General features: G+C 38.7%; 2 protein-coding genes across 3 annotated transcripts in view; both read left to right on the top strand.

The window, feature by feature from the left end:
• Nucleotides 1–13,740, top strand: part of prkce (protein kinase C epsilon) — a 42,558-nt gene extending 28,818 nt beyond the window's left edge. The window contains exons 3-15 of the mRNA XM_004080456.3: nucleotides 3,172–3,337; nucleotides 3,432–3,466; nucleotides 5,202–5,290; nucleotides 5,516–5,645; nucleotides 6,628–6,770; nucleotides 7,265–7,364; nucleotides 7,865–8,061; nucleotides 9,188–9,361; nucleotides 9,443–9,597; nucleotides 9,753–9,891; nucleotides 10,403–10,591; nucleotides 11,708–11,854; nucleotides 12,147–13,740. Coding sequence (XP_004080504.1) covers nucleotides 3,172–3,337; nucleotides 3,432–3,466; nucleotides 5,202–5,290; nucleotides 5,516–5,645; nucleotides 6,628–6,770; nucleotides 7,265–7,364; nucleotides 7,865–8,061; nucleotides 9,188–9,361; nucleotides 9,443–9,597; nucleotides 9,753–9,891; nucleotides 10,403–10,591; nucleotides 11,708–11,854; nucleotides 12,147–12,296 — 1,814 coding nt within the window. The 3' untranslated portion in view covers nucleotides 12,297–13,740. The remainder of the gene's footprint in view (nucleotides 1–3,171; nucleotides 3,338–3,431; nucleotides 3,467–5,201; nucleotides 5,291–5,515; nucleotides 5,646–6,627; nucleotides 6,771–7,264; nucleotides 7,365–7,864; nucleotides 8,062–9,187; nucleotides 9,362–9,442; nucleotides 9,598–9,752; nucleotides 9,892–10,402; nucleotides 10,592–11,707; nucleotides 11,855–12,146) is intronic.
• Nucleotides 13,741–13,957: 217 nt separating this feature from the next.
• epas1 (endothelial PAS domain protein 1) lies at nucleotides 13,958–21,137 on the top strand. Of its 2 annotated transcripts, XM_004080457.4 has the most exons (9): nucleotides 13,958–14,147; nucleotides 16,426–16,592; nucleotides 17,092–17,330; nucleotides 17,404–17,488; nucleotides 17,573–17,673; nucleotides 17,766–17,929; nucleotides 18,880–18,986; nucleotides 19,070–19,238; nucleotides 20,954–21,137. In XM_004080457.4, exons 1-9 carry the CDS (start codon nucleotides 14,119–14,121, stop codon nucleotides 21,015–21,017), a joined length of 1,125 nt encoding a protein of 374 aa, XP_004080505.2. In that variant the 5' UTR covers nucleotides 13,958–14,118; the 3' UTR covers nucleotides 21,018–21,137. The 2 variants fall into 2 exon arrangements, with proteins under 2 accessions (XP_004080505.2, XP_020567966.1); XM_020712307.2 differs by lacking the exon at nucleotides 20,954–21,137 and having other exon boundaries at nucleotides 19,070–19,242.
• The last annotated feature ends 809 nt before the right edge of the window (nucleotides 21,138–21,946 follow it).

The following is a 21,946-nucleotide window of genomic DNA, read 5'->3' on the forward strand; positions in this document are numbered from 1 at the left end:
ATAAGTCTGGATAAGAAGCGGTTCCTGATTATTCTGCCATACAAACACATCATAGAACTTGATTTTAGTCGTTAAATCCTGCTACATCCACTGTGCTCTAGTACCTTATGTTATATTTCCTTCTGCGAGATCCTAAAACAGATTGCTGTGTTTTGCCTACAAATTCACAGTAACTGTATTTTTACCGCTTCAGTTTTGGAGACCGTGAGGGTCCTTGGAATAGAAATAGAGCTTTTTGATGTGCAGCAAAAAATTGCTTGTTAAATATAAAGCTTACTAAAGATAACGTATAATTCACCAATACATTTACAAATATAAAAAAATGACTGGGTTTTGTAATTCCACATTTTAAGTAGCCTTTTTAAAGATAAATTATATTAATTGATTAATAAATATTGGCTATGTCCCGAATTCACTCCCTAATGCCTAACTACTAAAAAAACAATATAGTGTCCTGGATTTGAAAGCAATTCAGACAAATATGACGTCAGCGTTTTCACAAAATAAAAACCTAATAAATATAAACATTTTACGAAAACTGTTTATGAATCCTTTGTGTATTGATGATGAAAACTGGGATGGTTAATAAAAAAATAATAATAAAATAGATTTTTCCCCCACAAAAATTATTCAAATGCAATGCATTGTGGTCCATATTTGTCCATCTGAGTGAGTATTGATGCAGGTTCTGAAAGATTTCTATGTAGTGAGTAGTGAAGGAATTTGAACATAACCATTGTTATTTGAGCTGGGAGAGATAAATAATTTGATTGGAAAATCCAATTAATTTATAGATTCAAACAGTCACTAAAAACGAAAGCTTTTTATCCATACATTTAAGCTAAACAAGATGCTTTTGCCCACATTTATGTCTGAAGTCTTGATCTACTCTGATTTTTGCATCATCAACAGTCAACTGATGCTTAAAATATCTTATTCAGATTATTAAAAAGGCTAGGTTAATAAATGTATTTATTGTTAATAAATTGAAATGTTGCAAATCCTTTTTTATTTGTTTAGACCTATTGTTTAACATTTTCACTTCCGACCCAATCAGAATCTGAAAAGGTGGACATTTGGCTCACCTGTTGGCTTTAGATAACCAAGGAGGAAAACCGATTCCTGAACACCGGTTTTCAGATTGACAGCAGGAAATATCATACACATAGTTGGGGAGTTAAGACAATAAAATGAGGAAAAATGCACATTGCATAAAACGGGTCTGTAAGAAACATTATTCCTGGTCCACCATCACAGCTTTAACAATAGCTTAACCAGCACCGGAATCAATAAAGTTGTAAATAATACATTAAAAAATGCATAATTTGTGGTCCACTGTGAGGGACGTAACCAACTGTTTTTTTACTACCATCTTTTTTTTTTGGTTATATTAATAAAAAATAAATAAATTCAAATGCAGACACACTCAAGCTTTAGGCAACTAATATGCAAAATCCTTAGCAGGGAATGGATGAAGATGCAGGTTTCAGCATCCATACTGTAAAGATTCCCAACATTCAATTGATCTCACCTTTACTTCACTTTATACAACTACTTATGTTTATTCTGCATAAACTCCATCATGTTTTGTAAAGACGTACATGATCACTTCAGCTGGACCTAGGAGTTAAAAGAAAAGATCAACTTTGGTTTAAAAAAAATCATTTGATAAATCTTGGCTTCTCCCATCACACATTCTAATCTTCAATTCAAATAATGAAATGTATCTGCATTACCCTCTGTAATGAAAGACTTTGAAGTCTCTTATTTCAGCACAAGTAGGATGGAAGTGAATGACCAGCATTCATAATTTAATACAATTGTGGGTCAATATAGAACTCACTCGAATATGTTAAACAAGATTAAAGAATTAAAGAATTTTCTCGACTGTTAGTGAGATTGAAACCATTGCCAGTAATTTTCGGTCTTACCTTAAATAAATCAAAAATCACATTTTTACAGGTAGTTTGAGTTTTGCTTCCATTGTTTTACTTTGTCAACCACTTTTAAAAGTTGTGGGAGGTTCATGTGAAAAACCTTTGCAGAATTGTGCACCAAGAAGACGTGCATGGGTCTAATTTTCTGAAAGTAAATGTATCATAATGGAGCGGAGCAGGGAGCTTGTGGCTTGCCGTAGTAACTCCTACATCACACCTACATGCTCCGGATTCACAACCATTTGAATAAAGCAATACTCAGAAATGCAGTTTTAATCTTTATTGTCTTTATATAAAACACCCCAAACACATTTTTTGTTTGATTAGATCTTTAAACGCATCATTGCAAACATATTTATCTGAAATCAAATCCCATTGTTTTTCTAAGTGTACACATCTCTTTTCTTGTAATTCACCGGGTTCAGAGTTTGTCTGTTTCCTTAACAATAACTTATAACTGCTGTTGTGCCTCATCTGCTCTCCTTGTCAGCACACTGAGTGTGATTGTGTTTGTCCTAGACAGATGGATGATGTATTATGCAAAAACAAAATGATTCCAGTAATGGCCTGTTTAGCTGCCTCTCCCCTCCAACCAACAGAGACATCTCAGACACACAGAAAGAGTCAAGCGCACACTCACACACACAAAGTCCCAAGACTATCTGCCTGTAATCAAACTCTGCTGAGGCTCAGCAGTAACCACATCTCCAACGCACCCTGGAGATAGATGCTGGAAGAAAAAACCCAAAAAAGGCTAACTAGGACGAGAGCGCAGAGGGAAGAAGGGTGTGTGGGAGGAAGAGTGGAGGTGGTTCTCTTGTCTTAAGGTTACACTCGGAAAGCGTATATCTTTCCAGGGAGATGCAGAAAGGAAGTGGAGGACTGGTTGGATGATGCTGGCTGAGGAGGAGTATTTTAATATGCTGTCCTTCGTTTTAGGCCCACACAGGGAAGTATAAATAGCTTGCATACATATGTATCCATAGGCCTCTGGTAGGTGTGGGGTATTTTCGAGGAAGATGAGAGGGAGAGGAGAACAGAGGAAGATGAGAGGTTGTTGAATGATTAAACACCCGTAGCAACATGATGCAAATGTTCCTTTTCTACACACTCTGTGTAAGTATGGAGTGAAAACTGATGCCTAAGCTTAGAAAGTAACCCAGAAAGCATAAAAACATGTCATTTTAATTTTGCTAATGAATGTTTTTTGAACAAAGTTGCTTTTTTTGATCAGCCTCAGGTACAAATGAGAATGAAGAGCGAGTGTTCCGCGAGAGAATCGGCCCTCGCCGGCGGCAGGGGGCCGTCCGAAGACGGGTCCATCAGGTCAACGGGCACAAGTTCATGGCCACCTACCTGAGACAGCCGACATACTGCTCGCATTGCAGAGATTTTATTTGGTGAGTAACACATCTGTGCGATCACATGCGGTCAAGCTGCTCTCTGGTGTCACTCAACCCAACATGGCTGACATGCTTCTTTGCCATCTGATAGGGGTGTGCTGGGGAAGCAGGGCTACCAGTGTCAGGGTGAGTACTTTTCTCGGGCACGTTCCAATTTCTCAGGTAACATTGCACTTCATTTATTATTGAGGCGTGAGAACACAGGAAGGGATTATAGGCTGCTGGCTGGCAGCTGTGATTTGGGCATGAGCCAAGGTCTTACAGTATCAGACCAATATAGATAAAAAATTCTGTAATGATATTTAGAAATTTATCCGCATCAAATCAGTGTTTCAGTTTTGCACGTAAGAAGAAGGTCAAATGAGTTGATTGGAAAAAGTTTATTGGACATTTACTAAAGATGTCAGCGCAGATGCAGCGGTCCAATGAAGATCAAACACCGGGCATATTAAAAAAGCACTGAAAGCAGGTTCTTGAACGCGCTTTTACAGTGTTTCCCCTGGACTGTCGCTACCCAAAAACTAGCTCGCTTAGGGCTTTTTCTTTCACAGCTCTATTCCGAAATATGAAAGACTAATTTTTCATTTCTACTCCATTGTCAATTTTTACAGTTGTCACTTCAGGGAATTAAATAAATAATCAAAATCGAGTCCCTGATTGATCAAAGTTCAACCTGGTTTAACTTTCAACGCACGTTTAATGGCTGCACATTTTTTACAAGGAGCCTGAAAAGAGTCATGGAAACTAGCATAGGGATACGTCAATGTGAGAGTTTGGAACACTGAAGTTTACATCGTCTTCAATGAAAGTGGTCGCTTAAACGCACATTGCTGAGGACGATGTGACCTTAGTTTAGGCTGAGATGGCTTCTTCTGTGTTCCTGTCAGTAACAAATACTGATACACACACCTACAGCGCCCTCTAGTGTTTGTATTTAAATAAAAGTCCCATGTAAGTTGCACCAGAGTATAATTTGCACCTCTGATCAAATTGGGCAAAGAAATGCGACTTATACTCTGATAAATACGATAGTGACAATGTTAAAGTGAGCAGGTATCTTCAGTTGCTTGAAGGCGTCTCTACAGGGAAGGGATTCTGCTGACTGTTTAGCTTTTGCTGTTTTGCACCTTCTGTCTCACATTTCACGTTTTTTTCTTCAGCGCAAAGTTCTTTGTTGTTTTCTTTTTTTTTGTTTGTGCTCAAAACTCTTTGGAAGATGAGATGGTTTATTTAACAAAGTAGTCCAGCAGGTCCTCTATGTACCATGCATTGAAAAGTGCATACTCCTAAAAAAACTTTAAATAGAAGATGAGACAGGTGTATAAACAAAGCAGAACCACACTGAAATGTTAGGTGAGTATTCGCTGACCGTAGCTGAAAGTGGAAGAGCCTGAATAAACCAGACTAAGGCAGTTAAGTATGATGCAAACGAACACAATGATCATATTTTAGCTTTTAATATTACCATCTTTCTGCGTTCACTTTTGTTTTTAATGTAGACTAAAGACAAACTTAATGCGTTCTTTTGGGTTGATCTCATTCATGCATAAATATTCAACAAATGAAAGTCCATGAAACTTGGAGTCTGTTATAAAAGAGCATTTTATTTTGTAGGAGTTTGGTTTTGCAAAATAAGACGTTGAAGGTGCTTGAGTTTGTTATGCTGCTGATTTGTTACTTAAACTACACCGTGCAGGCTAAAATGTTGTCAAATATCAAAAATGTCATGCGTAAATCTAATGCAGGTAAAAAACAAAAAGGACGGAAATGTCGTAATATTCTAATTATATTTCCAAGGATACATTTGAAAAAATGTCTGCCCCGAACTTATGTTTGAACTGCATGCCTTTGGTGCTTTCAGTGTGCACGTGTGTGGTTCACAAGCGCTGCCATGAGCTCATCATCACCAAATGTGCAGGGATGAAGAAGCAAGAAGACACGGCGGAGGAGGTGATCTCAAGTTTGCGACCATTTTCCTCACGTCTAAAGCAAATGTTTACTGCTGTTTCTTTCTTTTCCTAATAATGAGTTATTAACAAATTATCCTGCTTCAAACAGGATGTGACATCATTAAACCTGGCAATACGCAAATCAGCTTCTTTATTATGTGTGTAATTTACCCACGTGTTCTACCTCCCTGTGTCACACTGTGTGTGTGTGTGTCTACCTCTGCAGGTGGGTTCACAGCGCTTTAGTGTTAACATGCCCCACAAGTTCAGTATCCACAACTACAAGGTTCCCACCTTCTGTGACCACTGTGGCTCCCTGCTGTGGGGCCTCATGAGGCAGGGATTACAGTGCAAAGGTGAGTTCATGGTTCGTGCCAGGCTGGGATTTTATTTGACAGTGGGACCTATCAGTATAGTTAAACCAATGCTTTGAGGGCTTTGAGTCTAGATCATTTTAAGTCTTGTTTTTTCTTATTGCTCACATTCATATAGAGGAATTTTGATTTTTAAAATTGTTGTAATTTAGATAAAATGGGGGGCCGGTTTAGCTCGTACTGGTTTGCGGCACCTTCTGTCCGTGAAACCTGGGTTCAAATCCGGGCTGCTCCCTATTCCCTTCTCCGCTGCTGTGCCAGTCCCAAGCCCGGTTGGATTGAGAGGGTTGCGTGAGGAAGGGCATCCGGCGTAAAAACATTGCCAAGTTAACCATGCGACTCATCCTCGTGGGAGGGTTGTTTTGCTGTGGCGACCCCTGATGGGAGAAGCCGAAAGTGACAGATTCTCAGATTTTAATTTAAAAAAAATATTTTGTTAAAAACAATTTTTTTTTAAACTGTAAATAAAGTAGCGTTGCAGTGAAAACCGACCCTCATCTAACTGATTAACTCAGCAGAAAATAAATGTATAATTCATTAATATAAATCAAATGACACATTTTTGGATTTGACAGTTTGAACCCAATGAAGTTGTCGAGTTAAATATTATATTTTTTAAAATCAGCAAGTTATGTTTTTGTAATAACATTGCATTTTTGTATGTATTAAAAAAATGAGTAAAAAGCCAATTTATTCAGTAGTTTTGAGTCCCTTTAAAAACTAGATCTCTGATTCAAAAGTCTTACAGTTAAAACCTAACAATAAATATGATATATTGCTTAAAAATACATTTATTAGTTTTTTTTTAAACCCAGATCTATATTAAGGTTACACTTTTTAATTATTAAGAGTTTTTTTGTGGCTGTTGATCATATCTATTTACAAAATTCTACAATTTCAGTCAGGAAAGCAGCTTTGGCTAAACCTTTAATTTTTGATCTCCTGTTCTTTCCCTGTTTTGCAGTGTGTAAGATGAATGTGCACAGGCGGTGTGAGACCAATGTAGCTCCAAACTGTGGCGTTGACGCCCGAGGAATCGCCAAAGTCCTCTCTGACATGGGAGTCACACCTGACAAAATCTCCAACACGGCACAACGCAGGAGAAAGGTAACCGTGGCGCCACCTAGAAGACTTGAATTAAGAAGCCTTCCTCACGTTTTGCATTAAAAACTTCAACTGCAAATAGCAAACCAAAGCTCAGCTTAAAACGTACTGTCTAATAATACCATTATATTTTTAACAGTAATTTTATTTCTGGAAGGGAAATATTTCCAGAAAATAGGTTCTTTTTTTACCTAAATAAATACTTTATCGGTATTATAAAGGTAAAAGTCAACTTTGAATAGTTTTTTTATCTTCATTTCATTAAAAAAAAAACAGGGAAAAGCCAGCAGTTCATGTGCAAGGAGCTTGATCCCAAGCTTTCCAACCCGACATTGTTCTAGAGTTAACCATACAATCAATAATGCACTGTAAACAACTTCCTGCACATCAAAGCAGGATTTTTCTATTTGACTCCACACTTTGCATCAGAGATAAAGTTTCTGACGTGAATCAAAGAAGAGCTCAAAGGAACATCCATGTTGTCTCTCTGCCTCCAGCTGACACCAGGGCAGGACCCTCCCCAGTCTCCTCCTGATCTCTCCCAGACGGAGAACAGCTTCAGTCAGCCAGCTGTCCCCACCTCCCCCTCGCAGCAGGGTAACCCCGCACACACAGCACCCAATGACGAACAGATTTGATCCAGACGAGTAGACTTTTTTTGCAGCTCCGATGTGTTACTTCGACCAGCAAGAAGCAGGGATTTGATTTCAGCAAAAATATTGTTGCTTCTTTTAAGAAATAAGTGGGGAAACGTGTTTCTGCATCTAAAAGGCGAGTGGAGCGATGCTGCACCGCCCACCACCATTTGGCTTTCACAGTTAGTCATCCCTTTATCACACTTTGCAAGCTAAAGCTAGAAAGTTAACTTTCTCTTTGTGGAAAGATTCCCAGTTTTGGAGGGAAAAGATGGCAAAAGCTGTTAATGATACACATAAGGAATCTTTTTTCATTTGATGGAGAGCGTATCATGAAAAATGAATAGAAAATAGATGTTTCACAACATGTCTCCATCGGTTTTTTTATTACTTGGACAAGAAAAAAGGCATCCAGGCAGTTTTACACTAAAGTCTGATCTGTTTCTCTGACGACACCCACAGACTTGGCAGAGTTAGATCGCCTGCAGGACTCGCTCTCACTCGATCAGCAGGGACCCCAGCACTCTCCCTCCTCCTCCACCAACTCCTCTTTGTCGTCGTCCTCCTCTTCTGTGCCCAAGGAAAATGGACAGAGCCAAAGGAGGAACCTCAAGGACTTCAGTTTTATCAAGGTTCTCGGCAAGGGCAGCTTTGGCAAGGTGAGGCGGGACTAAGGAGGAGGCTGAAAACATGACTGTTGTTAATTATTAGACATTAAGCTTTTAAAATATTGAAGCCTTGGAAAGGGTTTAAAATGGATGAAATTCAGAAATGTATTATGTATTTTTACATTCACCGGAGACAACTTTTGAACTTTTTTGTTTTTGTTTCGTCCTCTTGACGTTTTAACTTTGACAGTGTGTAAAGTGCTCGGTATGCTGGGATTTGTACGGTGGCCCTGAAGTGCAACTCAAACCCAACAAATCATTCAATACAAAACCGTATTAACGTATCAAAGCAACAATAAAAAAAAAAAAAGCAAAAAAAGAAATTAAAACAAAAAACATTACATTTTAGATATCAATAAAAAATTCCAGAGAGCATTTGAGTTTTGACGACTTAATTTTTCCACTTTTTTATGTTTTGGAGCATATCCAGGATCCCTAATGTCAAATAATTTTTGGTTGAAATGATGGAAACACGTCATCATCCATCAGCGATATCCCATAGTTCCTACCTTTTCTGTTGTCTTATTGTGTTTCATTTTTTACATTTCATTTTTATTTCTGGAAATTACTTTTAGTTTCCTAAAAGGTTTCTTTTTTTTTGGAATTGTCCTTTTGTTTTGATTTCTAAAACTTAATGTTGTTTCTTTTTTTTATTATTATTATTTTTGCTTTTTTAATTTTCCTTGTGATCTTTAATATTTTTTTGCGTTGAGTGTTTTGTTGGTGTGATTTGCACTTCAGGGTCACCACAGATTTGTGATCAACTCTTATAATTCCAAAATAAAGTGTCATCTGCTAACCCATGCCACCACCATTTGCCCTTTTGCAGCCCCATACCATGAACTCCTTCCCCTGTGCTTCAGTGCCAGGAGCTCTGGCATTTTCTCAGATAGTTAGGTGTAGATCTTACAATTCTATGGATCTGCAATTGGTTGTTGGTATATTTTGTTGTCTCACTTTAACTTTTTTCATAAATGAGTTTTTCTCCTATTATTCAAAAAAACATCATTTTTTTTCACGCCTAACAACATGAGTGATGTAGATTTATAAGGAAGGTTTAATTTAAGTGCAGGTCTTGGCCCGTTTGGACTCATGCTTTCCCACTCCTGTTGTCCAGGTGATGTTGGCAGAGCTAAAGGGGACAGATGAAGTTTATGCCGTCAAAGTCTTGAAGAAGGATGTGATCCTCCAGGACGATGACGTGGACTGCACTTTGACTGAGAAGCGAATCCTAGCTCTCGCCCGCCGCCACCCCTACCTCACCCAGCTCTACTGCTGTTTCCAGACCCGGGTAGGAGCCAAACTCAATCCCACCATTGCCTCAGTTCAGCACATCGTTTTCTTTACCTGCGTTCCTTTTTCCTCTTTGCAGGACCGTTTATTCTTCGTTATGGAATACGTGAACGGAGGAGATTTAATGTTCCAAATCCAGCGATCCAGGAAGTTTGATGAGCCTCGCTCTCGTTTTTACGCCGCAGAAGTCACTTCAGCCCTCATGTTCCTGCACCGTAACGGAGTCATTTACAGGTAAAAGCCATGTGGGTTTGTAGTTTTCAGCACAAACTTTAACTGAAAGAAATGAATCTTTTTTTTCCATCACCTATTAAGTTTTTAGACATTCTCACTTTAAACTAACTTGTCCTAAGATGGTCACACTGTGTCTGTCTGTTGTCCTTCCGTAGGGATTTAAAGTTAGATAACATCCTCCTAGATGCAGAGGGTCATTGTAAGCTGGCAGACTTTGGTATGTGCAAAGAAGGAATCATGAACGGCGTGACCACCACCACCTTCTGCGGCACGCCTGACTACATCGCCCCTGAGGTGAGCTGGACACAGACCACAGCGTCTTCAAAGCTCCATAAAACTCTACGTCCTGTTGTGCACTTCAGCTAAATTTGATCATGAATGGAAACATCCATCTAGTAAAAACCATTGCTTTGACATCTAAAATTTGGTTTTCAGGGGTTGCAGGTTACTCAAATGCCATTTTAAAATTTCATGGAATTTTAGATTCCACATTTCCCTTTTAGATGCATATTTGTCTTTTGTGTAATTCACTGACAAATACAGTGTTTAGAAATTGTGAAGTTTATCAAATTTTGGTTAAATTTTCTCTGGTCTGATGTTGGAATTATATTGTCCTTTACTCAGTGGGAAAGTATGAGTGTAATGATTGATATTTTATACAGCTTTAGTCCCTTTTTTTGGAACAAAATCTGTATTTTTGTGACATTGTGTTTTTCAAATAACCTTTAATTCTTATTAAAACTTAGTGTTTTGAAAGAGTAATCTGCCCACTGTGCTGATTTGTGTCACTCTGTGTGGGACTCAGATACTGCAGGAGCTGGAGTATGGGGCGTCTGTGGACTGGTGGGCTCTGGGGGTGCTGATGTATGAGATGATGGCGGGGCAGCCTCCGTTCGAAGCTGATAACGAAGACGACTTGTTTGAGTCTATCCTACACGATGACGTCCTGTATCCTGTGTGGCTCAGCAAGGACGCCGTTTCTATCCTGCGAGCGGTGCGTATCGTCTCGCCACTCTAATTGTTTAACTTGTTCTTTAGTCATTTTTTAAAAATAAAATGCTGTCTTTTTTATGCAAATCCTGATTTTTGGGATCTGAAATTGATATTAAATTTATTTGGTCAATAAATTAATCTTAAATTAGTATTGACTAGTTGCTGTCTGTTAATATTTGCAAGTGAAGGAAAACAATTGATTCCTAGAAACTATTAAAATCTTATAGTTAAAAATGAAATATATCAGGTTTTTTTATTTCAGTTTAAGTTACACAGGACTGTTTTGTGTTGTTTGGATTGTATTTTTATTCAGAAATGTGGAATTACAGGTAATAAATCTTTAGAACTTTTCTGATTTATTTGTGCAACAACAAAATAAGATGATATAGGATAAACTTTATTGATCCCGCTGTGGGGAAATTCAATTGTTACAGCAGCTCTGGGGATTAGGCATCAAAGGTGAGAGACAAAAAAATGTGCAAATCAATTGAAGGTAAGGAAAAGCAAAATAAAAAATAAAGTTATGCAACTCTTCAAAAACTCTAATTATATACATGCAAAATTTAGAAGAGACCAGTTTATTTAATTCTGGACAAAATGTTTTAACTTTTTGAACCAACAATTATATAAAAAATGTTTTATTTGATTTTGCCTCCAACATCTCCAAGCCTAGAACTACAGATACAAGAGATGTCATTTCATTCTAGTTATCTGCATGCTACGTAAAGAACATTTTACCAGGATAGATTACATTTTTTATGACCTGCTACTATATCCTAATCATTTACTTGCCTTGTTATTTCTATCCTGTGAGCTGCAAACACGTCTTTAACAGTTCAAGTTCACTTAGTGCACACGGATTTTCCTCTGACAGAGGATACCTCTTCATCGAAAAGGTCAAAGGTATCAAAACAGTTTTTAAACAAACTAAACAAAGTGCAGAAATCACAGAGTGCAGCAGCACTAGAAGTGCTCCTCCTGTTGGAGCTGTCCACGGAGCCATTAAATGCCTCCCCTCTATTAATAGCACTGGAGCGTCTCCGCTCAGCCCTGCATTGTGTTGCTGTCCTCTCCGCTTTATGGATGGTTTGAGTTGAAAGTGTGTGTTTGTGTGCAGTTCATGACAAAGAACCCGTCCAAGCGTCTGGGCTGCGTGGTGAGCCAGGGCTGTGAAGAGGCCATCAAGACCCATGCCTTCTTCCGAGAGATCGACTGGGTCCTGTTGGAGCAGAGAAAAGTGAAACCGCCCTTTAAACCCCGGATTGTAAGAAACATCTACATAGTTTTAGTTTGGGATTTTGTATGTGTGTCTGTGTTTTCTAACATCTATGTTGATTTTTTTTTGTTTTTGTTTGTAATACCTTTAAGAACCTGGTGTCCACCATTGTGTTTTGTTACAAAACAGTAGGAAATTCTATTAATTATACGTGGCAACAAACAATCACCAGAAGGTGGCGCTGTAACATTATTTTCATGATGTGAGTGTTTTTTTTTCTGTCTCTGCCTCTTCCTCATTGAGTTTATGTGTGTGTGTGTGTGTGTGTGTGCAATTGCAGAAGACAAAGCGGGATGTGAATAACTTTGACCAGGACTTCACCAAGGAGGACCCCGTGCTGACGCCCACAGATGAGACCATTATTCGACAAATCAACCAGGAGGAGTTCAAGGACTTCTCCTACTGTGCTCCCGAGGAGACGCAGACCTAACACACAGACCCACCCTTCGATTCAATAACTCTAAACCCGGCATGCTCGTGCACACACATGCTTACACTCAGTAGAACCGTGAACCCATCAACAGCTCACATGCACACAGTCAGTACTTTTATCGCTATTGGTTCTTACTTTTACAATATTATTTACACGCATTGTGTTGTTCTTGTTGCCTGGGTTAATAATGAATATGAAGATAAATATGAATATGCACATGCTCTTACACACACTGTCTGGTGTGCACACCAACACTTGTACTTGCTCACTTACCCAGAAACAAACACTTACACTGCTTTACCGCTTCTTTGTCTGCACCTCCGCGAGTTTGGAGTGAAGGTGCTAAGGCCTGTACATAGCCTTCGTCGAGTGGCTGTATCGTGTTGTCTGCCAGTAATGGAGCGTTGTGGCGCATGGACAAACACCCTATCTGTTTTATTACTGTCCCTAATTGCGGACCAGTTAGGGCCAAACCCCCTTTGTGCAATACGTTGACTATCTATATATTTTATGGTTTATTTGTTTATTTCTCCTCAAAAGACATATATTTTTGGGGGGGGTTGGGGGTGGATTTGGGTGATGATAGAGTTGTTTTCACTGTCACACACTCTTTATCCTCCTATCATGTGTATATAAAGTGAATGTTACAGGCTATTGAACTAATTATGTGGAGCAGAGTTTTACGGGCGGCCTGTGTAGCAGCGAAAAGTCAAGCTCTTTCATCCACCTGTCACTGTCGGGGAGTCCATGACTGTTCTGCAGGTGTGAATGTGTCGCGCGTGTTACAGTGAATGTAGATTTTTGTGTGCATGAATGTGATTTTTTTTTAATTATTATTATTATTATTGTTTTCCTTACTGTTTTGTGGAATTATTTGGTCTTCAGCATTTCTGTTTCTATAGCAACCGCCTGTGTTCAAATCCCCTCCCTCCTCCTCTATTTCCTTTGCATCCAAAATACAGACTTCACCCTTTGTCGCAAAACCATTTGCTTTTTTCAAAGAATGGCTATTCTTTCATGCAACTTTCTCTTTTTTATTATCATCTGTTATCAATATTATTATTGTAAAGTGGACAAAAATCTTTATGTAAAATACAATAACTATTCCATTATTAGTCTGTTACAGCCGATTATTAGGAATTGTGGTGAACCAGCAGTCGAGTTAACTCTCATTTCAGACACAAAGACTCATTTTTGGCCCCTCCCTCTAACTGTCTCTCCCACGAACACATGCACTCGCTGAGAAGGACTGTTGAGCAGTGATCTGAAGACGAACCGGTAGCTGTTTGTGCAGTTGAGTTGGTGTGTAGTGACGCTTTGTGCACCCAGGGGTAGAGCTGTTCCTGGTCACACTATCTTACTCTGTGCCAAAATGTAGTGCAACAGCCAGGCTACTCCTGCCTGGTCTGATTCCAATAAAACACTGAGCTGTCGACATAAACCTGTGTGTCATCTCTCTGTCTTTGGTAGTTTTGTTTCACACAAATGCACATGAAGGCATGTTAAAAGAGTAGAGGGTGGAGTTGAGTGGAGGGAAGGAGGAGAGTGATGCTCTTCTGGTTCTCTGACCTATCATTGCACTCAGTTTTGGAGGCCTGCAGGTGATTTGCATGCGGGGGGGGGGGGGGGGGGGGTTCACTTGCTGGAGTCCATCCAGATCATCTGTGCTGATGGGAAGCACTCGCCTTGTGACATTTGGCACCGTTAATCGCCTCCCTGATGACGGTCTGTGATGCTGCAAATTGTAGGCTCCAGATTGTGCTGCAAACGTCATCTTTCCTGAGCCAGAAAGCACCAGAAAAAAAGACTTTTGACGAACATGATGACAGCTGACAAGGAGAAAAAGAGGTAAAGGTGGTTTTTTTTTGTCCTTTAAAAGCACAAAGTCAACATTTTATAAATGAGTAGGAGCAGCTGGGTCCTGGGTGTTGAATAATGACAAGCTTCCACATATTGTGAGAAAGTCTGCACATCATTTTTTTGAAAGTTTAGTGCATTGCCTTAAAGTTTAAAGTAAATGTTTTTGCTCTTTTCCCCCTGTAGTTTTAGATGTAATCTAATATTTAGAGTTTAACAGTTTTGGTGTTACAGTTGACTCATCGGAATAAACATTTGTAAGTGCTAATCTGGTCAGTTTTACAGTGGTCGCCGTGGGGTCGTGAGGTGTATTTAAACCGGGATGAGCAGACCATTATTTGACGTTTCATTACCACAAGGTCAACAACGGGATGCACTCATTCAAAAAGACACTTTATAGGACCTACATCAGGTACATGATCATTTACAAAAAGGTGAATGCACCCATCAGCAATCCGGGTGCTACAACACCATTTAGTATTAAATGTGTTTATTTACACATCAGCAAACCATAACTTTCATTAAAAAACATTACGATTTTTGGTAATATTTTGCTTTACTCATATTGAAACTAAAAAATAGCTTTTAAATGTATTTTGGATCAACGGAGCAGGTGACAGGTGAACAGCTGGACTCTTCCTGAACAGAGAGAAGCCTCAGACTGTAAAGAAGGACATCAGGCTTGACCAGTCTGGACTGAAGAGAATGAGAAAAACATTACAATAAAATATCTATTTCTATATATTCACCCGAAAAGAATTATATTGTCTTGAAGTTAAGTCAGTGGTTCTGGTCTTAAAGTCTTCTTTCTTGACATGTTTTCATAGCTCATCCTATGCAGTACTAAACAAGGATGGGATTATAAAATCTAAATCAATTAATTAATTAAACTCTATTTTAGAATTATTACGTTTAACAGATTCAATGTATCATGTTACACTGTTTGAAGAAGTGCAATTTTGTTATGATTGGGAATAATTATAATGTCAGGAAGATTGCATTGTTGCATTATATATATATATATATATATATATATATATATATATATATATATATATATATATATATATATATATATATATATATATATATATATATATATATATATTATATATATATATATATATATATATATATATATATATATATATATATATATATATATATTATATATATATATATACACATCCTTTTTTTCTTTTGGTTTTATTACTGAAAATTGCTTGAAATAAACCAAATCAATCAATCAAAAATTAGCTTCATCTTTCAGAATTGATATGGAACATTTTGTTTTTCCAATGGTTTTTCATTGTTGGGCCATTTGAAGCTGGTCTTGTTGATCTTTGATGTTTGTCTTTTTTACCAATAGATAGTTTTCTTTACAAAGAGGTACCCCTATTTCTGCTAAATTTTCCAAAATGTAAAAGAAATATCTAAAAAATTAAATTAAAAATCTTAATCCCAGAACAGTCAATTTAGAATTTAATATAAAAGAGAATTAAAGTAAGAATGTTTTTTTTTTTTTTTGCTGTTGTGAAATTGTGTATGTTTAACATTGATCACAATGGGAATGATTTTGTAACAAGTAAACTGTGATCACATGTTTTTTTGGCAATGGATTATTAGAGCTTTTAAATCAGTGTTTCCCCTCAGTTTACAGTCATAACCAGGTTTAGAAATGGCTACCAACGTAAAAGTTTCATCCTCTCGTAAAAGTTGAGGTTTGTATGTAAAAGTGCTGCTCAGAGATGTAGAACCTACGTTACAAATTCTCTGCTCTATTCTGATGTATCCACTAGATCGATAAACTAATGACGCTCTGCAGAAATTATGGCTAAAAATAGTATAATCATAATTAAAAAGCCACTGAGGAAAGCTTTTACAATATATAAAAAAGCGATCGGTGTGCCTTCAGGAAAAATGCTTTCTCTGGCAGAAAGCAAACACTTCAAACAGCCTTTCCTAACCCCTCCACTGATCCAATTTTTGATACAAAGAAAAGTAGATTACTTGAGAAATCTGTTTCTAACCTTACTTTCGGTACAAATAAAAACACGGATTGACTCACCCATTTTTGGCTCCACCAAACATCTAGTAGATAAATTGATCATTTCCTGTCACTGAGTTTTTCCAGTTGCATTCATGAACTTAGCAGAGAAGCAATTTTGCCTCGATTCGTGTCTCTAAGCATCCGCATCTAGCTGTCATTCATACCAATTTTGCAGTATACTAACAAAAATTGTTAACAGAACCTGTCCCTTGTTCACAGAGCAATCAGCCGAGAAGCTGCCAGGAAAAGAAGGCGAGTGGAGACCGACGTTTTTGAGGATTTATCTCGCCTCTTACCCCTGCAGGCTTCTGTCCAATCTCAGCTGGATAAACCCTCCATCATCCGGCTCACTCTCAGCTACATACGCATGCAGACTCTGCTCAAAGGTAGCATGAGAACACAATGTTATTTAACTATTGTCCCTTCTTATTTCTTAATTAAAAGAAATACTAAGGATTACAATTTTTTTTTTGACAAAAAATGCTCTACTCCATGGTGAAAGAGATGTTACACTAAAAGTAGGCAAATCTGAGATAGTGATTCAGTCTCTGAATAGTATAGAAACCAGACAGGTGGAGGACAAAAGAAAAAGTGATAGAATTCAACATATGCAGACTATTGTTACTTCAAAGAAATGCAGTAAATTCCTACTGGACTACTATTTTAAATATCTTAAATAGAAAATATAAAGGATTAAACTTGTTGTTTCCATTATATTTATTGCTGCTTCAGAAAACAAAGTGCACCACAGGAAGTCTCACTGTCTGAAACCCTCATATGTGGGCGAAAGTTACTCAGACACCTAACTTCTGTTGATCTTCCCACAAAAATGGAGAATAAAGAGAAAATAAACTATTTGACTGTTTTCCATGTTCCTTGTCAAAGAAAATATGAGGACTAGTGCTGGAGCCAGGGACACAGAGTGGGTCCAACAAGGACTGGAAGTAGGGGAGCAATTTAATGGAGGACAAAATGTGGAGGAGAAGGAGCGCCAGGAGTTCATGCAATCAGAGGAGATGAACATGTATCTGAGGGTCATGGAAGGATTCGTGATGGTCTTGTCCACCGAGGGGGACATGATCTTCCTCTCTGACAACGTCAGCAAATACATGGGCTTGACTCAGGTGGGGTAACAGCTGGATATTCCATCTTAAAAACAGATGTTTCAGGAATAATTTGCTGTTTGTTTCTTGGCAGACGGAGCTGATGGGGCACAACATTTTTGAGTACTCTCATCCGTGTGATCATGAGGAAATCAGACATAACCTCCGTCTGACAGCAGGTGTGTGAGACGTCAGGAGCTCAGTTCCTGAGTGTGTTTTGTTCTAGCATCGGTACATCTTTCTTTTGATTTTTTTTTTTTTAGAGGATGTCTGGTGCAGCCAGAAAAGAGACTTTGTCATGAGGATAAAAAGCACTCTGACGCACAGAGGGAGGAGCGCTAACGTCAAATCAGCCACGTGGAAGGTTGATAGAAATGGCAAAACGGTTTAGCCACTCTAAAGAGTTTTAAATCAATTTGAGACTTTTTTTTTTGGGTCATTTTTTTGTGACTCCAGGTGCTGCACTGTCAGGGCAGAGCCAAGGTGTGCATGGCCTCGTCTGCAGCGTCCTGCCTCCTCCTCACCTGCCGCCCTCTGCCCCTCTCACACACACTCCTCAGCACTCACACCTTCACCAGCCAGCACAGCATGGACATGAGGTTCACGTACTGCGACCAAAGGTGCTTCAACTCATGGAGTGATATGTGCATTTTAAAGAAATGTACAGTTTTGGGGGGGTTTAGGCATCCTTGTTACTGAAAAGGGATCACAGCGGATAGAGTAACTCAATTTTAAAATAAATACAGTAAAACACAAACTGGCAGATAAAAATAACCAGATCAACTGTAGCCAAAGGTAACAACAGCCACCATCGTTTCTGGCAAGAGTGAAGGACCTGAAGTAGGAACTTTAAATTGAGCATCTTTGAAAAGGAAAGTTTCTTTTTTTACCGTTCACTAGCGCATATCCACCACGCACAGTTGGAAGAGGCTTGGTGTGAAATGTCAAAGTGGTGCAAATCTCGCAAATCTTGCTCCACGTTTTTCCTTTCAGACTTGGTGTCCAATCATTTTGGTCATTCACAAACTGCAATTTTTAATTTGTCTTCCATGAACGTTTTTTATACGAGGGCCACTTCCGTGAATTAAAGGAGACATCATCTATTTGTCACTACCAAATCCAAGTCCCTGATTGGTCAAAGTCCAACCTGGTTTAACTTTTAACGTATTATACGTAGATCCCAAAAAGATCTTAAAAAACGTGCATAACTATGTGTGAACATGAGCCTGAAGCACACATGTATATGCATTTACAGACTTTTAATTAAAAATGGTTGTTTGAACGCCTGTTGCTGTGGATGGTGTGAACGCAGCTCACAGAAAACAGAAAAATGTAAATTTAATGATGCACATGACTCGATTTTAGATCAGATTGTTGATTAGAAGGTTTTTACTCAATGTAGAAAGATTTAATGAAGCTTTTGGTAATTTAAACTTTACATGAAAACAGAAAAATACAAAGGAATATAAATTCTAAATCATTAAAAAGGTCAAATTTGATTTAACTTGTCTTTTTTTTTTGCTTTGATGAATTAGAAAATGACCCCTTTTGTGTGTTCTCCTCTGTACAGAGTGGCTTCTCTTTTAGGCTATAGACCCAACGAGCTGCTGGGTCGTTCCATCTACGATCTCTGTCACACACTGGACACAAACTGCCTGAACAAAAACCATCTGAACTGTAAGTGTTGCTGCACAAAGCCCTCACTAATGCACCCTCTGCTGCACGGACGTACCTTTTATAACCTCTCCTGTCCCTTGCAGTGTGTTTGAAGAGCCAGTCCGTCAGTGGTCAGTACAGGATGATGGTGAAAGGTGGAGGTTATGTCTGGGTTGAAAGTCACAGCGCCGTCATCCCCAGCAGCCGGCCCTCCAGGTCCAGATCCATGGCTCACCAGCCCCTCTGCATCCTGACTGTGACTTATGTGCTTAGGTGAGGTTCATTGGCTTAGACTGGAACTCAACATGAATGAAACAAAGGTTCATTTTTCACTGTACTTACAAGTAAAACATTTTAGTTTTACAAATGTTTTGCACAGAATTCTGAAATATGTGTATAGTCATCCCTAATCATTATGATTACACACATTTTACAAAACAGGAAATCAAGGCAAAATATAATAGAATTTTTGTTGAAATTTTTTTTGTTTTTCCTTTGCTCTTTTGTTTTATTAATTCCAATGATAAATTCAAAAATGCTTACTTCTACTTTATTATTCTCTAAAGGGAAGTTGGATGAGTGTTTTTTAGGGAACTGCTACAACTGCCACAAGATTAGAACCCAAAATTCATTTTCCAAACCCGCTGAATCGCCTTCGGGGTCACGGTGTTGCTGGAGCCGGTCCCAGCTACACCCTGAACTGGTTGCTAGTCTGTCACAGAGCAACATACTCACACATGTAAACCTAGGGACAGTTTAGAGTCTTCTATTGACCCATGCAACATGTTTTGGGAGTGTGGGAGGAAACCAGAGTTCCTGGAGAAAACCCACAAGTGCATGGAGAGAACACGCAGACTGTACAGTTTCCAGCAAGGATTTGAACCAGGACCATCTCGCTGTGACACAAGAGTGCCAATCACTACACCACAGTACAGCCACTAACCCACAACACAAGTCAGTGAATTGCATTATTTATGCAACCTATGGGAGAAATGGTGGTAAACCACTGCAGTAGGCGCCATTTATGAAATGGTTTTCCCATCTCTTTTTTAAAAGTATTTTAACTCTGATAATACATGTTGTTATTGTTTTTACTTAAAGAAATTAGTTATCCGGATGATAAAAATGTATATTTTATTATGTTCACAAGCATTGGAAAGATCCATGAATACATCAAGCTCAAGGCCCCAAATGACAGTGTGCTCAGTGAATGTCTCAGGCAATGGAGAGCAGAGGATACAGTGCTGGAGGACAGATCCTCAAGGGAGGACAAACCCCTGCATGGGATGTACCACCGGACCATAACTGAAGTGGCTGATATCAAGAAGTCCTACCAATGGCTAGAAAGGGCTGGCCTACAGGACAGCACTGAAGCGCTCATCCTGGCAGCTCAGGAACAAGCCTTTAGCACCAAAGCCATAGAGGCTCAGATCTACCACACCAGACAAGAGCCAAGGTGTAGGCTGTGCAAAGAGGCGCCTGAAAGAATCCAGCACATAACTGCAGGGTGTAAGATGCTGGCAGGGAAAGCATACATGGAGCGCCACAATCAAGTGGCTGGGATAATATACAGGAACATGTGTGCAGAATATGGACTGGAAACCCCAAGGTCAAAATGGGAAACATCTCTGAAGGTGGTAGAGAATGAGAGGGCAAAGATCCTGTGGGACTTCCAGATCCAGACTGATAGGATGGTAATAGCGAACCAACCAGACATTGTAGTGGTGGATAAAGAACAGAGGAAAGCCGTTGTGGTGGATGTGGCAGTGCCAAGCAATGGGAACATCAGGAAGAAGGAATATATATATATATATATATATATATATATATATATATATATATATATATATATATATATATATATATATATATATATATATATATATATATATATATATATATATATATATATATTTTGTTTTGTTTGTTTGTTTGTTTGTTTGTTTGTTTGTAACACAAACCAAATTCTTTATATTTGTGTGTTACAGTGGGGTGGAGGAGCCTTCTCTACAGCTCTCTTTGGACCAAACCACTAACAAGTACTTGAGCTGAAAGTTTGAGCATCCATCTCCATTCTCTAAGTGAAAGAAAGCTGTTTTGTCTCTTTTGTTTAAATTTTTAAATTTGTTTTTTCTCAATTTACCACATTAAAATGTGTCTATCTTCAAAGCACTTTGCAGAGTCTTTCTTTTGTTTTTCAGTCTTGCAAATATCCAATTGCAACTCCCCACTTCTCACTTTTTGTCCTGCAGTTGCACAATCTGTGCAGAAGCATGACTTTTGTCTCTAAAACCGAAGACTGGAAGCTTTTAGGTGTCAACTGTGGTTGACTGACAGTTGATGGTCCATAGTAACTGCTCACGTGTGTTGACGCAAGCAGGTCTCTTGACTTTTCTTTGACCTCCACCAGCCTGACCTTACTTCCCGTGAGGTTTCCGTCTGGGCCACCTGACACGTGTTGTCTACAGAGGCCGTGCACAGAGAACTACAGACTTTGCTGATCAGGAGATGTGAGTAGACGCAAGTCGAAGCCACAGCTTCCTGAGCAAAAGTACTCAATAGGAAAGTTCTCGTGGGAACTTCTTTAACTTTTTACCTCTCCCCTTCTACACACACACATGCATGATGTTTAAAGTTTCAGTTCATCTTGTATTAAAGTTAAACTGCAGAGGAAAAAAATTGCTCTGACTGAAATACCAGTGGAAGCAAACAGAGGAAGTATCATGACCCTTGCCCCCTGCATGACCTGCAGCCATCATACCTTGTGGTTTTATGCAGGAAACCATCAGCTCTTCATCTTCATTTTTGACTGTTGACTACCGCATCCTATTGTCAGATTTGAATCTTGTCTTGGCATGTGTTTCAGGGGTGAAATTCTCAATTTCTGTGCATCCTAAGTCGCACATTTGCTGTCCCCAAAGGTTTTATTTGCATTCTTTTCATTTTTTTTCTGAAAACATTATTTCAATCAACAGTTTTTC

This window comes from Oryzias latipes, chromosome 19, assembly GCF_002234675.1.
Source record: "Oryzias latipes chromosome 19, ASM223467v1".
Taxonomy (NCBI): Eukaryota; Metazoa; Chordata; class Actinopteri; order Beloniformes; family Adrianichthyidae; genus Oryzias; species Oryzias latipes.